The sequence below is a fragment of the Prunus avium genome, chromosome 8, assembly GCF_965620075.1.
Source record: "Prunus avium chromosome 8, drPruAviu1.hap1.1, whole genome shotgun sequence".
Classification (NCBI taxonomy): domain Eukaryota; kingdom Viridiplantae; phylum Streptophyta; class Magnoliopsida; order Rosales; family Rosaceae; genus Prunus; species Prunus avium.
In genome coordinates, this window is record NC_142291.1 from 30354503 (window position 1) to 30369766 (window position 15264).

Genomic DNA, 15264 nt, shown 5'->3' on the forward strand with positions numbered 1-15264 from the left:
CTATGGAGGACCATGGCGCAGGACTGTGATATGTAAGATTGTATATGCTCGGAAGTTCGGAGGATACACTCCGCAACCAAAGCCTCAAAATGTAAATTTCGGGTTTCCACCACTTTAAGCATCTTATCGTCAGTGTAAAACAGAGTACTTTGCACCCAAAAGAAAAGAAAGACAAAAGTAAAAAACGTAAAAGAAATTGTGCTTTTTTTTTTTTGGGGTCAAAATAAAAGAAAGTATTCTGTTATTGAAAAAAGTTCAAATTATCATGTAAACGAAAATAACATAATAATGTTAAATTTTTTACAACAAGATACGAAGCATCGAACTCATCATAATTATACAATAATATTGACTTAAATCCGAATATACATATATTATATATCATCATTCATATGAGTCGAATTCCACAATTAAATGGAGACAACTTCAACTAAATAAAAGGCTAGTTGATAACTAATTGAAGACAACTACCACTAAATGTTTGATACTAATATGAGCAATTTAATGTAGGAAAAAAAATGTGAACATGAGGCAAACACTATAAGTGTGAAAAAACCTTGATTTATGTGGTTTTGAAAAAAAAAAAAAAAAAGTGTAAGAAACACACTCCAAAAAGGATTAGAATATTTTTAAAAATCATTCTCAATTTGAATATGTGTTTAACGTCTCCTTAGAATTTCTCAAATTCTTCTCCAAATAGTGAACAATATACTCCAAGCCATCCCTAAATGTTTTATGAGACTCTCCTCAATTGGTCAACTTAAATTGGACTCTTGAAAAAAATTATATAAATGTAAATAGATTTTTAAGAGAAATATTCTCCACTCTAACTTTTTACTAGAGTCCAGAAAAAAAAAATTACAAACTTTATCTAGAATAATATTATTCACTTTAACTTTTTACTAGAGTTTATAATGGAAAGGGTTTTGGAGACGGTACCAATATATAGGAAGCGAAATTAAAAACCACCGGGAGACGCCGACGCGGAAAGGAAACAAAAATTAATAATAAATAATAAAAAAACAGAAAAAAGAGTCCTCGTCGTCATCGTCGTTTCGTTCTAATCCCACCCAACTTCTCTTTCTGTTTCCTTTTCACGCCTTCTGATCAAATCAGAAGCTCAAAACCATTCTTTATAGCGCTTCTGAATCTATGAGGGCTTGACCTCCAGCTACCAATCTCAATTCGAAACGCACCGTTTCGGCCTCCTGAATTCCCCAAACCCTAAATTCCACCAAATTCCACTCAATTTCACCGAATTCCGAATTTGTCGGCATCGTTGTTGCCTTCGGCGGCCATGTTTCCGTGGAACATCGCGAAGTCGGCGGAGGCGATGTTCTCGCGGTGGGCCGTGAAGAGAGTGTGCAAGTTCTTGTTGAAGAAGAAGTTGGGGCAGTTCATACTGGGAGATATTGATGCCGACCAGCTCGATGTCCAGCTCTCCGAGGGCACTATTCAGCTCAGCGACCTTGCGCTTAACGTTGATTTTCTTAATCAGAAGGTACGCGTGCTTTTCTGTACTTGGTTTCGGAATTAGCTCGTGTTTGGCCGATGAGAAAATAAAGGAAAAATGTATATTTTACCTCTGTTTTCTGTCTAGAATGTGAGTTCTGGGTCGGTTGTGCTTAGTTTAGACTGTAATGGCGTTTTTCTCGTCCGTTATTCAAAATTGTAGTGGATACTGGAATGTGAAGTAGCCTGGGGAAAAAAAAGTGAATTAGTTTTTGTGAATTTTGTAATAAACACGAAGCTATAGTGTGTGATTATAAATAACTTTTGTTATGAGAAGAGTATGAATAGTTTGTTAACTGGATGTTAAAGACCAATTTTTGACTGTTGTGCGCAAGCTAAGGTAATATTGAGCTTTGGTGGAGTTTAGACCGCTATTTACTTTTGTTAACTGCGTCTTGAGTTTGACATTTAATTTATAGTTCTGGAGTTTAATTGCTTTCTTATGGCCAATGTTTTTCCAGTTTGGCGCAGCAGCATCAGTGATGATAAAAGAAGGATCTATTGGGTCCCTATTAGTTAGAATGCCTTGGAAGGGAAAAGGATGTGAGGTTGAAGTGGATGAACTTGAGCTTGTGCTAATTCCCTGTGCAGAGAACAATTCACAAGGTAGTGCTGAAAGTTGTAACCTTGATAAGGATGGTAACCCAGTGAAGCTAGACGGCGACATGGGGGAAAATACCGCAAAATCTTCTTCCAGGGATGTGCATGAAGGTGTTAAAACAATTGCAAAGATGGTAAAGTGGTTTCTAACGAGCTTCCATGTAACGATAAAAAGGTTGATTGTTGCATTTGATCCTTGTATAGAAACCGATGGAAAGACATCAGGGTGTCGCTCAACCTTGGTGCTTCGAATTTCAGAAACAGAATGCGGAACATGTGTTTCTGAAGATGATACTCAAAATGCTGATGCAAGAATTGAAAACTTTCTCGGCATTAGTCAACTGACAAACTTTGTCAAGTTTCAAGGAGCAGCACTTGAATTGCTCCAAATGGATGATGTTGATAATCAAACATGCATTCCATGCGAGACAGAAAGCACATTTGCTGAATTTTTTTCAGGGTGCCGTCCACCAGGTGCTACCACTCCGATATTGATTGGGAAAAGAGGTGGATTTTCAGGGAATTTAAAATTAAGTATACCTTGGAAGAATGGGTCTTTAGACATTCGTAAAGTGGATGCGGATGTTTCTATTGAACCTGTAGAATTAAGATTTCAACCCAGCACAATTAAATGGCTTTTGCTTGCTTGGGAAAAATATAAAAATCTGGAAAAGGACGGGAGTAGTCATAAGTCAGCAGATTCTGTTTTCCTTGATTCAGCATCTCACTGCATTTCACCAAGGCCCGTTTGTTCTGCAGCAGATAAGGTGATGCCAATTTGTGGTAGTTTTCCCACAGAATCCTCTTCTTTGACACTGCAAGAATCAATGACTGAAGCTCTTCTACCTGGGTCACATCTTATATCAGATTGGGTACCCTTTTTACTCCATAAAAATAAAGAGGATGCTATTGAAGAACTTGATTTTGGTGCAAGGTTAGTATCTTTTTCTGCTATTATCAAGGAACTACTGTTGATACTCTTGCCAGAGACTTCTAGGGTTGTTTAGCTCATTAATATATTAACTATTTCTTTTTCTTGTGGTGATTATGTTGTTGCATTGATTATTGCTAGCGTAACGTATAAAATGAGCAATAGTTTTCATACTTCACATCATCTTGTTTGTGTGTATCTCCTGTTCTTATATGCATTGTTTTGGTGTTTGTGCAGTGTGGACCAGTTTTTTGAATGTTTTGATGGAATTAGAAGTTCCCAATCAGCTTTAGGGAGCAGTGGGGCGTGGAACTGGACGTGTTCTGTTTTCACTGCTATCACAGCTGCATCCAGCCTTGCTTCTGGATCTTTGCATATTCCCTCTGGCAAGTGCATTTCACCCTTATTAACCTAGAATATCTAATGTATTAACTGGCATGTTCATTTTGCTATTGTTTCTGGAAGTTATTTGTATCAAAATACTGTATTAATAATCCTCGAAATATCAGGAATGTCTGGTGTCAAGTTATTATACCCATGCGGGAAAGAAATTGTTGAACTCAGTTTGACGCTTTACATTAAAAGTTGTTAAGTCCTCAGATGCTTTTAGTCTCTGATATTTGTTTCCTGATAATAAAGTTTTCAAACTATGTATTCTTATTTCCTTCTAAACAATTTTCACTGTAACTATTATTTTAATGTGTACAGAACAGCAGCATGTTGAAACCAATCTTAAAGCAACTTTAGCTGGGATTTCTGTCGTGTTTTCATTTCAAAATGAAAACCGGACACATTTTTGTGATACTAAGGGCGCTCATTCAGCTGTTCTATACCTAGGAGCAGAATGCCGAGACATCCTTCTTGTTATGCAGGTAATACCTGTGCTTGGGGAACATCTTGTCTTTTGAGTTTGATGTCTATGCTATACACTTGTTGGTTCTACATGATTGTCACCTACACTAACTTGAAACATTTGATAAGGTCAACAGGTATGCCCCCAAGAAATAAGGTTTCAAGGAACAATGGAGTACATTGAGGTTGCTAATTACTCAAGTTACAAAGATGATACCTTTGAGTTTGGCTTTCAAGGGTGTAATAACAATATTAACAGCCAAACTCTTTCGGTTCTACATCTTCAAGCTGATGTTCAAAATGCTCTTCCTCTGTATGTCTCATCTTCTGAAGATTTGGATGAATCAAATGCTTTAACTGCTGAAGATTTTCCGTTTGGGTATAAGGATGATGTAGTCAGAACTACATTGCTTAAAACTTCAGGTGTTACTCACTGCCAATTTACTGTGAGTTCTAGTTCATCAAATGGGAGTTTATCTGGGACAACATCATTTTCACTGAAACTGCCACATTTTGTTTTCTGGGTGGACTTCTCTTTGCTAAATATGCTATTTGAACTGGCGAATGAATTGGAAAAGCCTGTTGAATTGAATAACAAACAGGCTGAGGTTCCTTCTGAGGCCTCCAATAAGAACCATGGTTCATCTCATGGGAATCTTAGAAGACCTTCTAGGTGTGTTACGACCTTGTCTTCAACAGAAAGCCTGCGAGGTGATATATTGATCCCTAGTGCGAGGATAATTCTGTGTTTTCGTGCTAAAGGGGGTGAAGATGTTAGAGGCTTCTCTTCCTGGGATCAGTTTATTGCTCTTGAATTTTCTTCACCATCAACTTTTAACGAAGGTATAATCCAAGAGCATGGTCCAACTTCAGATGCAAGGTCAGATAAGAGGTTTTCTTCAACAGCCACGCGTTCTTTACATTTGAATGTTGGTAATCTTGATGTTTTCCTCGTCAGTCCTGCAAGTAAGGATAATGCTGGAATAAGATCTGGGAACATGCAGAGGCAAAAATTTACCGCACAGAATATAATGTCCGTGACCGACAGAAAGAGTCTTTCTGTCATTAGTATGCTTTGGCAGGAGGGTTATGTGACTGGTCCTTGGATAGCAAAGAAAGCCAAGAACTTAGCTACTTTTGAGGAATCAAGGAGCATTTCTAAATTTGTCGGACAAGATCATGAGTTTGCTTCTGTATCTACTGTGAAAGATCTACAAGATTTAAACTCCCACACTCGACAGGAGATTATTTTGAGCTCCGCTTTTTCCCTGCATGCTTGTCTACCTTCTGTTTCAATAAATCTAGGCAATCCTCAATATAAAGGGTTATATAGTCTTTTAGATCAGATGATAAGTGAGTTAAATGTGGCTTGTGGTTCAGTCAATGTTAAGGAAAAATCTTCTGTGTCTCAGACATCTATCCTGGTGGGCTGTGATTCTGTAGAAATTTTGATTAGCCTAGATGCAAAGGAGATTGTCAAAAGCTCAATGCAAAGTGAACTTCCTGGGGCGTGGCGTCAGCTAAAACTGAAAGTTCAGAAACTAGAAATGCTCTCTGTCTCAAATATTGGAGGTATAACAGGTGCCAATTTTTTCTGGCTGGCCCATGGGGAAGGCAAATTGTGGGGTTCTATCACTGGTATTCCTGATCAGGAGTTTCTTCTGATCGCATGTAGCAACTCAACAATGAAGCGTGGTGATGGAGGGGGTTCTAATGCATTATCCTCTAGGCTGGCTGGTTCTGATATTGTACATCTGTGGGATCCCAAGAGTTTTCAGGGTTCTACATCTGTAACTGTCCGATGTGCCACAATTGTTGCAGTAGGCGGTCGATTGGATTGGACTAATGCAATATGCTCCTTCTTTGTTATTCCTCCTCCTGAAATTGAGCAAGCAGTGGACATCGAAAAGGGTGACGTTAATTCACCTCATGGATCGTCTTTTGTTCTTAACTTGGTTGATGTTGGATTATGTTATGAGCCCTACCTAAAGAATGCAATGGTCAGGACTGAAGCTTTAGATTTGGAGCCTATTTTTTCATATGTCAAAGAAGATGAGGAACAGGTTTCTTGTCTTTTGGCTGCGTCTTCCTTGAATCTTTCAAATTCAACCACGGAAGATTCAATGGAAAGTGAATACAGAATTAGAGTGCAAGATCTCGGGCTTCTTCTCCGTGTAATGGCAAAGCCTGAGGATGTTGGTGGCATTTATAGTGTAGAACATCTTCGCAAGATTGGGTATGTTAAAGTTGCCAGAGAGGCACTTGTTGAAGCAACGTTGAAAACTAATTGTAATAATGGCCTTCTCTGGGAGGTAGAATGTTCAAAATCTCATGTTTACGTGGAAACATGCTATGACACAATGTCTAGTCTGTTTCGTTTGGCTGCCCAACTTCAAAAGTTATTTGCCCCTGACATGGAGGAATCATTCGTGCATTTGCAGACTAGATGGAATAAAGTACAGCAGGAGCAAGAGAGCAGAGGTTTCAATGATGATCCAAGTAACTCTGACAGCAATTCTTTATTGCCAACTTCTCAAGTTCACACTTTTGGTGCTGTTACAGAGAGTGAAACTCGGTCAGTTGGGTTAATGGATGAGATATGTGATGATGCATTTCACTTAGATAAGGATCAGACCTGTCAATATGATACTTCTGAGTCACAAATTTGTATTTCGTTTGATCAAGACCTTGGAGAGGCACATTACTCAAGTATTGAAACTCCTGAAATTTTCTCTCCTGGTCCATCTTTTGATGGGTCAGTGCCTGTAGCGGAATTAGAAAATAATCAAACATCATTTCTACAAGAAGGTAATGTTCTGGAGTTAATAGAAGGGTATTGTTTATCTGAGTTACAACCTCTCTCGGAATTGTCTGCCAACAGACAATCACTGCATGAGATTCTGAAATGCAAGACCGGGAATGTCATTAACGGAGATGTTGGAGCAGAAAATAATGGATGGTATGGTACGTCTGTAAGAATTCTAGAAGACCACATTTCTGAAGCGAGTGAAAGTAGTATGAAAGAACCTGTTGAAGACAAGCTTCCTTCTATAGAAGGTACAAAATGCAATGATTTTGGAAAGGCCATTGGATGTGTACTTCTTAAGAACATTGATGTTAGGTGGAGAATGCTTTCTGGGTCTGATTGGCACAATTCTAGAGCAACTGATCAGCGATCAGTGGATTGTAGTGGAAGGGACGCTACTGTTTGTTTAGAGTTTGCACTGTCTGGGATGGAATTTCAATATGATGTTTTCCCTGCTGGTGGAATAAGCGTATCTAAGCTTTCTCTTTCAGTTCAAGATTTTTATCTATATGACCGGAGCAAAGATGCTCCTTGGAAACTGGTAAACCTTTCATACTTTAACACCAAAATTTAATTTTTGGGCTTTACAAAATTGATTAAATTTCTTTTTCCTTCTTGGTTGGAAGGTACTCGGATATTATCATTCAAAGGATCGTCCTCGGAAATCATCTTCAAAAGCATTCAAGCTGGACTTAGAATCTGTCAGACCGGATCCTTTAACCCCTCTTGAAGAGTACCGGTATTCCTTCTTTTTATACCATTATTAGTGTGTTAGTTAAGGTGGTAGTGCAAATCTGTTTTGGGCTGTCACGCCCCAGGAAGTATAGATGGTGGTATAACAGTGTTCATTGAGTGTTGGTCTTCATATTTTCTCCCTTGTAGGTTACGTGTCGCACTCCTTCCCATGCTATTGCACCTTCATCAGTGCCAACTTGATTTTCTCATCAGTTTTTTTGGGGCAAAGAGCTCTTCAATCGACCAGTCTCCAGGCTGTCGTCAAGATTCAGATGGTTCAAAACTCTTGCCAGCCAAAAGTAATAATCTTGCTGGGTCTACCATTGAAGAGGAGGCATTTCTTCCCTACTTTCAGGCAAGTTGTTTCCCCTCTTCTCCCTGATGTGCCTTGAATTTTAGCTTTCATCCTAGGCACAAATGTGTGTTTGCATTTTCTAGAAAGTGATAGCATGTTATATATAAAGAACATAAAGGGATCACCCTGGTGCTGGGAATCAGTCTAGCTTAATTAAGCCTTTCCCAATAAATTGGTTTCAGCTGCTTGATCCCTATTTTTTTAGACTACTGAGGTACTCGAACTTCAAACATTTATTACTTTAGGCTTAGCCGTGTTCAAAGCCAGTCTTCATTATAATGATATACTTCCCTGAGAGAGAAAAACGAATGCGAAAATGGGAAATGCAAACAAAAGAGTGGGATAAAATATTCATGCATAATTCTTAGAATCCACACCTTGTGGTTTTCTTAAATTAACGTGCTTCAACTTTTCCTGTAATATGTGGATTTTAAATATGCAAATCCATATACTGATTGCTTCAGTTTCCTTTTTTTCTCCTCAGAAGTTTGATATATGGCCTATTCTTGTTCGGGTTGACTACAGTCCCAGCCGTGTTGATCTGGCAGCATTAAGAGGCGGGAAGTATGTAGAACTTGTAAATCTTGTCCCATGGAAGGTATATTGTTTGCTTCTTATACTTTATGAGATTTATACAAGTGAAGGAAGAAAAAGGTTTTACTTGTTACTTTTTGTCCCCATAGAGCTTATTGTGAAAGGATACAAAATTGGTCTATTATCTCATGAATCATATGCTTTCCTGGTATCCATTCCCATGAAATTTGCAGAAGACTTGGTTAACATCAAACTTCTGACCTTTTTAGTTACTGTCCAGTTAGCAGATTTAAAGTCTTTCTTGCACTCTGGTCTATTATCTTATGGTTTTTGTCTTATGTTTGCTGTCGTCCTACCTCTTAATTCAGTTGAGAATTTGGTGTATTCCTCGTATTCCTTTAATGACAAGATTAGAGAATATGAAAATATGTATTAATATTTACTGGAGGTCTAAATCTGGAATGAGTAAACAGCAGGATTGCCTTTAAACGAGGCTCGCTGTATATATATGCATACTTACACATGCACAATCACATACATGTGCGTATGACTTTACAAACTTCAAATACCTGATGTGATGAGTTATAATTTATAAACAAGGTAGGGCTGAATCTTTTCCTCATTCTTCTTATTTTGAATATGTCTCAACAATTGATGTTCGTATTGGTTACTCAGGTGCTATTGTTATTCTTGGTTATGTATTGTCTCCCAAAATTTTTTTGTAACAAAAATTAAATTCTATTTGTGTTACTGAATTTTGCAATCCTGATAACTATCTGATCTCTACCTTCCATTGTTTGTATTTAAACTTTTTTTTTTTCTCATTGAGATTGACAAAGGAACTTATTGGCCATACTTTCACAAATAAATGCAGGGGGTTGAGCTACAGCTTAAGCATGTTCATGCAGTTGGTATTTATGGTTGGGGTAGTGTATGTGAGACAATTGTAGGGGAGTGGCTAGAAGATATTTCTCAGAATCAGGTTTTGGAATTACCTGCACTTCTTTAGAATTCTGCCCCCTTTGCAAGTACTATTGTGTGTAACAACTTAACAAGTTATTGTATTTTCATAATGTAGATTCACAAAATATTGCGAGGTCTTCCTACAATTAGGTCATTGGTAGCAGTTGGTGCTGGTGCTACAAAGTTGGTTTCTTTGCCCATTGAGAGTTATAGGAAGGACAAAAGAGTACTTAAGGGAATGCAAAGAGGTAAGTTGAATTCATTCAACTATCTCCCTCTTGGGAACGTGCACATCCATGTCAGTTTTTAGGTGTTCCTTGACTCGAGTTATATTTCTTATTGAATCTCAATTAACCGAGTTTAGATAAATGAGGCCTTTATCATTAATTTTATTCAACAGTGTATAATAAAACCATCTGTCTCCATATCAGATAATATTAAATTGGAAAGAATAATCCTTGGTATTCATGATGGCACTACTTCCTTTCAGGTACAATTGCATTTCTTAGAAGTATTTCTCTTGAAGCTGTTGGACTTGGAGTACATTTGGCCGCTGGGGCTCATGACATTTTACTCCAAGCAGAATATTTACTTACAGGAATTCCTTCTTCTGCACCATGGTCGGTACCACATAAAATGAAAACCAATGTCAGATCTAATCAGCCTAAAGATGCTCAACAAGGAATTCATCAGGTGAATATTCCAACCTGGGGTAATTGCTTGCACAAACTTAGAAATAGTTGTCCTAAATTCCTAATACTTTGGGCCTTAAAAATGATTTCTTTCAAAATTTGAAAATTCAAACCAAAGCTGTTGATATAAAATTTAATTTTGAGAGAAACTGATCCTGAAAAAGAAGTACTTAAGACTCTCAGTTGCTTTCTGCCCCGCCCTCCCTCCCTCTCATTGGTTCTCTTCAAAGGATTAATTCTGTGCAAAATTTAGTTTTAAAACTTCTTTAGTGTGTGGACGCAAAAATTGTGTTTTACTATGTATAATAATCAACTGCTACCTATTTTGGGCGTGGGGATGTGCTCTTTTATTTTTCTTAATCAAGTTAATTTTCTTGCTTTGACAGGCTTATGAAAGCCTTAGTGATGGCCTGGGGAAATCTGCTTCTGCTTTGGTCCGGACTCCCCTAAAAAAATACCAACGTGGGGCTGGTGCAGGATCAGCTTTGGCAACTGCTGTTCGGGCAGTTCCTGCAGCTGCTATAGCTCCGGCTTCGGCTTGTGCTAGTGCTGTACATTGTGCTCTTCTTGGCTTCAGAAATAGGTTAGTTGAATTCTTAATTTTGTTTTGTATATTTTGACAATACACAAATCATTTCACAATATATATGAGGACATTAATCTCTACAACCAAGGCTAACTGGTTGTTCATGCGTGCAGCCTGGATCCTGAGCGCAAGAAAGAGTCCATGGAGAAATATCTGGGCCCCCCTCAGCCATGGGAACAAAACTGATGGTTCGATCACATAGTTACATTTCAGTTGAATATTTCTTGCATTTCCATGACATAGCACATCCTGATTTGATAACTGACTTTTTATTGGCGGGGGTCTATTTTAATGTAGGTGATTAAACCATGACTAAAATTTTGAACTCTTGCATGCCTCGGGAAAGGAGATCATTACTGGGCCATCTATTCCTGTTAGAACTTATGTATCATGTGAGTTGAACTTCTCCATATCGGCTTAAACAAAGTTTTTTATTTTTTTTTTGGGGTTAAACATGCTTGTGTGAGTGTGTATGAGTGTGCTTGTCTCAATTGATGAGCTTCTGGGGAATGATGGGTTGGGAAGGATAATGATGCCAGGTGCTCATGATTTTAACCTTTATGATGCGCTATATTTTCTGATAGGTTTTTATTGATTAAGTATCACATGATAGCGCAAAACCGAGAACTGCTATAGTAGAAGTATTGTTTATGCTCTGTATTTTCATCGGTTGCAGGTGTACAGTTACCGGGATTATCACTGGATTCTTTCCATCAGAAACATCAGGTAGTTTTGTACAAAAATGTAAATGGATAAATAGCGCTCAAAGGTTGTACCATACCCACAAACGTTGTAGATTTAGCATCCGACTGGCATAGTTAGTTAGATAGCCATTGTTATTCTTTCAAAAAGCCTCATCAAGTGTAAGTTGTTTGCATTTGTTTGCTGTAAATATTTATTCAAAACATTATTTCTCAATCAGCAGTGTTGGTAGTCAATCGATTTGTTTTGGCTTGTGACTACATGCAACGTGCATAATATTGCTTAGAATATCTCTCTTGAATAAATAATAATTTCTTCGACCATTCAAGTTAGGAAGGACATCAGTCTGGATGCCAATTTCACCAAACAGGGCAGAAAGAACTTAGTCTCCTATGTGACTACATAAACACTTTATTATAAGCATGTTGAAATTTTTATTAAAAATTCCAGTGCTTCCTCTTTTACAACCCAAAAGCACTTAAGTTTTCTGCCAAATGTGTTCAAAAGCAATTTGGGTAATAAACTAGACAATATTTCTTCGGGGGATTAACTATTATACCAAATATAGGGGCATAAATTATATTTTTAAATCTCTATATGAAATGGACTTTAGAAAGCTCATTTACAACAAGACAGAGGCTTTTAACTTCTTATAAATTACAAAACTGCCATTAATTTCTTAAAACAAACTCAATCCCAAAATCTCATAAAAAAAACCCAAAACACTCAATAAAGGCTAGCTGTCAATTTTTGGGTTTGTTTATAGAAATTAAATGTTGTAGGGTTTATCTATATTATTAGTGCTAAGAAAGGATATACGACTAATTATCTCGACTTCTTTTAAATGATAGCCAAAATTTGTTTGATCAAATGTTGAAAAGAATAAATAAAAAAAGAAGAAAAATTATGAAGATGAGTAATGTTACATCTACATGTACTAAGATTAACCACTGGGCGAGATTAATTAGTGTTAGTGGATTTCATTTTCGTAAGAAATGGTTAAGCAAATATAAAGCATTTAATATTGTTGATACAAGGTTGGAGTGGAAGGTTCCGAAAAGGAACTTAAAAATAAGAAGGATGGATCCAATCCTGTTTATTATTTAGGAAAATCCATATGTTCCAATGCATTTCAAGTCGGTGAAATTTTGATTGCAATACGTGTTGGGTTGATTAATTCTTCTTTAGTACAAGCGATAGTCTAAACTATAAGGGAGGGGGGTTTCTCACACACACAACTATGATGTCGTGGGAATTTAAACTTGAGACCTATAGTTTGAAAGTCAAGACCATTTTTGACTGGGTTAAACCCCATTGGCACATTGATTAATTCTTAAGCGACCCTTAATGACATCCAACTGTTGTTGCTTTAGCGGTTTCCAATGGTGGTCAACTTGCTTCAACCCAAAGTGATCCTTGGTGAATGAATGGGTCACTTTCAAGTTTCAAGCTCACCACAAGCTAAAGATATATATGATCTAGAAAATGCATTTTTTGAACCAGTCCCACTACACCTAGAATTGCAACGTAGGCCAATTTTAGTCCTCAGCCGACACAAGAGGATTTGAAGTCTAGTAGCCATCAGGCATTGAAAAGGATCTATCATCTTAAAATATAGGTGATGGCCCTTTCCTCTTGCGACTCTTCCTTGAAGAGAGTGGTCATGGTCATTTGGCTTGCTGGAAAGTTCAGCAGCAGCAGTACCCATTTGATTAAACCCATACTGGGGGGTGAAGAACTTCGGGGCAATGGAGATGTCTTTGTAGCGGTATTCCACACACTATCATGTGAGAGAATTAAAACCCATAATAGTGCGTGATCAACTTGGAATACTGATACAATGACATCTCAATAAAGGTAAGTTCTCCGTATTGGGGTGGGGGATTACTGAAAAAGAATACCTACGGGTTTAACACCGCACATTCAAAGGACACTCAGATAATGTGGGGTGGGACTAGGCTAAAATTACTAACATTTAATGCAATGTTGCTATTGATTTGGGCAGTAAAAAGACATTTCAGGAAGATGAAAAAAGACCAAGATTTTAACAATGACAAATTGGTGTTAGCAAGCAACAGGTTGACTGAATTGATAATGTGAAATGAATAGTGGGAGGATCAAAATCTATATAGAACCACACAAATCATAATAAGATAGATCAAACACAATAGATTTACATAAACTCATAGAACCTCTTCAACTGCAAACATTTGTACAAAATGGAACAGCCAAATACCTTCTTCTTGTTGTTCATCATCATCTTCTACTTCTCTGAAGAAGAGGATGGGGATGTTGTCTAGAATTAAATGGACAAAAGAACTGGAAAGCTAAGCCAAGCCCTAAACACACACTCACAGAAGCCACTCTATCATACCTTAATAGTTAGCAGAAATATAATTCATTCCTCTTGCAATAAAGATGAATAGCAACCTTGCATTACATTCCATCATCTCTGCAACTTAACCCTCCTCCAAATAGAAAATCCTGCAAACAAGAAATGTGTCCATGCTTGCAATTATCTTAAGTTAAGAGTTTTCAATTTCCATGTTACCTAGAAAAACCAAAGGAAAAAATAAAACCAAAAAAAAAAAGAAAGAAAAAAAGAAGAAGAAAGACATCTTACCTGGCTTTCCTTGCTAATAAGCACAGCCTCATGAACAAACACAGGCCTCCTCTCTTCAGCTATCCTCTCCAGAACAGAATGACTTCTGTCAGCTTTTTTGGGAACAACTTGAGCCCTCTTGAGGCCCAAACGCTCCTTCCACCTGCTTAAACTCTTTGGTGCCCTTGGCAACACATCCCCATAATCATCATCAACAAGCAGCTCATCTCTCAAAGTAGTAGTCTTCCCTAGCTGGTTGGCACCATTATCCTTCAAGGGCAACAATGTGCCCTTGAACATAATCTCATCCGCCGAGATCATTCCAAAGTTGTTCACGGAGAATTCGAAATCGGAAGAAACGGGTGCTTCTCTATAGCTGGTTTCATGCTTGATGGCTTGTTGAGTGTCTGCAAAGTCATTGGAGAAGGAAATCCTAGGATCCATAGAGAGAAAGAAGTTGTTCTGCTACTTGCAAGTTGCAATGCAAAGGGCTTGTTGCTATTTGTTAAACATGTTTAAGCATGCCATGGACACCCAATCCAAGCCCTACTAAACCCTTTTAAATTTGTTGATTTACTTGCGCAGTTAGAATCCACATGGAGATGTTTGCATTTATATTAGGAGGAGCTTGTTTTATGCGTATGTCTGGTAGACATCTCATGTTACTCAGATTTGTCACCTTTTAATTAAAAATGCAAGTAAAACACTTTGATCTCTTTTTGCATAACATAATATTCCACAGAGAGTAACAACTAATAATTAGTAATCAAATATTTATTCTTCCTAGGGTTGGCCAATCCCATTCACTTGTGAGAGAGAGAGAGGGGATGAGTGGATGGCAGCAATTGATGGCAAAAAGTTTCCTTACCGCATTAGTCAAATGTGGCAGAAACTTTTTAAGTTATTTTTTTTCCCTTTCTTTTATGGAAAATGGTTAAATTTTCAGTCCGTCCAAATAAGGAGCATGTGTGACAGTCACATGTCATGATATGGGTGAGATCGCAATTCCCATATGATCTTTCCAACGCAGGCCTTCTCTGTTTGATTGGTGGTAGGAACAAAAGGAAAAACAAAAAGAAAGGAAAATGCTTAATATCCCAAGTTTCCCAACTATTTTTCTCAATATTTTTTTTTCCTAACTTAGGTGTCAAGTGATTTGTACCCTACACCATAGAATTAAAAATTTAGCAACTTTGTATACACAAATCTGAGAATGCCGCTTAATATGAGAAAATATTGCTTTGTTTAGAATTGTTCTAAGAAAAAATTGTTAATTAATTTCATGTGGTCATAGTTGTAGCTCTAGGGGTAGAACATTCATTTGCTCTCACACCTCTGATCGCAGTTCAATTCTTGTTTTTATCTTTTCATGTATTGAAAAAGAAAACAAAAGA

The 15264-nt window shown here is 37.5% G+C and overlaps 2 protein-coding genes across 3 annotated transcripts; one reads left to right on the plus strand and one right to left on the minus strand.

The window, feature by feature from the left end:
- The first annotated feature begins 968 nt into the window (after nucleotides 1-968).
- On the plus strand, nucleotides 969-11504 carry LOC110772534 (autophagy 2). 2 transcript variants are annotated; one of them, XR_015826244.1, is made up of 15 exons: nucleotides 969-1501; nucleotides 1974-3046; nucleotides 3281-3429; nucleotides 3752-3915; nucleotides 4033-7242; nucleotides 7328-7440; nucleotides 7584-7791; nucleotides 8276-8389; nucleotides 9200-9307; nucleotides 9404-9536; nucleotides 9779-9981; nucleotides 10367-10563; nucleotides 10680-10754; nucleotides 10864-10958; nucleotides 11243-11504. XR_015826244.1 is itself a non-coding variant. In XM_088245328.1 (13 exons), the coding sequence occupies exons 1-13, from the start codon at nucleotides 1298-1300 to the stop codon at nucleotides 10750-10752; spliced, it is 5949 nt and encodes a 1982-aa protein (XP_088101454.1). In that variant the 5' UTR covers nucleotides 969-1297; the 3' UTR covers nucleotides 10753-10756. The 2 variants fall into 2 exon arrangements, 1 of the variants encoding a protein (XP_088101454.1); XM_088245328.1 differs by lacking the exons at nucleotides 10864-10958; nucleotides 11243-11504 and having other exon boundaries at nucleotides 10680-10756.
- Nucleotides 11505-13397: 1893 nt separating this feature from the next.
- Nucleotides 13398-14539, minus strand: LOC110772547 (uncharacterized). The gene is made up of 2 exons (XM_021976985.2): nucleotides 13892-14539; nucleotides 13398-13752 (listed from the first exon to the last, which is right to left on the minus strand). The coding sequence occupies exons 1-2, from the start codon at nucleotides 14312-14314 to the stop codon at nucleotides 13705-13707; spliced, it is 471 nt and encodes a 156-aa protein (XP_021832677.1). The 5' UTR covers nucleotides 14315-14539; the 3' UTR covers nucleotides 13398-13704.
- Between the last annotated feature and the right edge of the window lie 725 nt (nucleotides 14540-15264).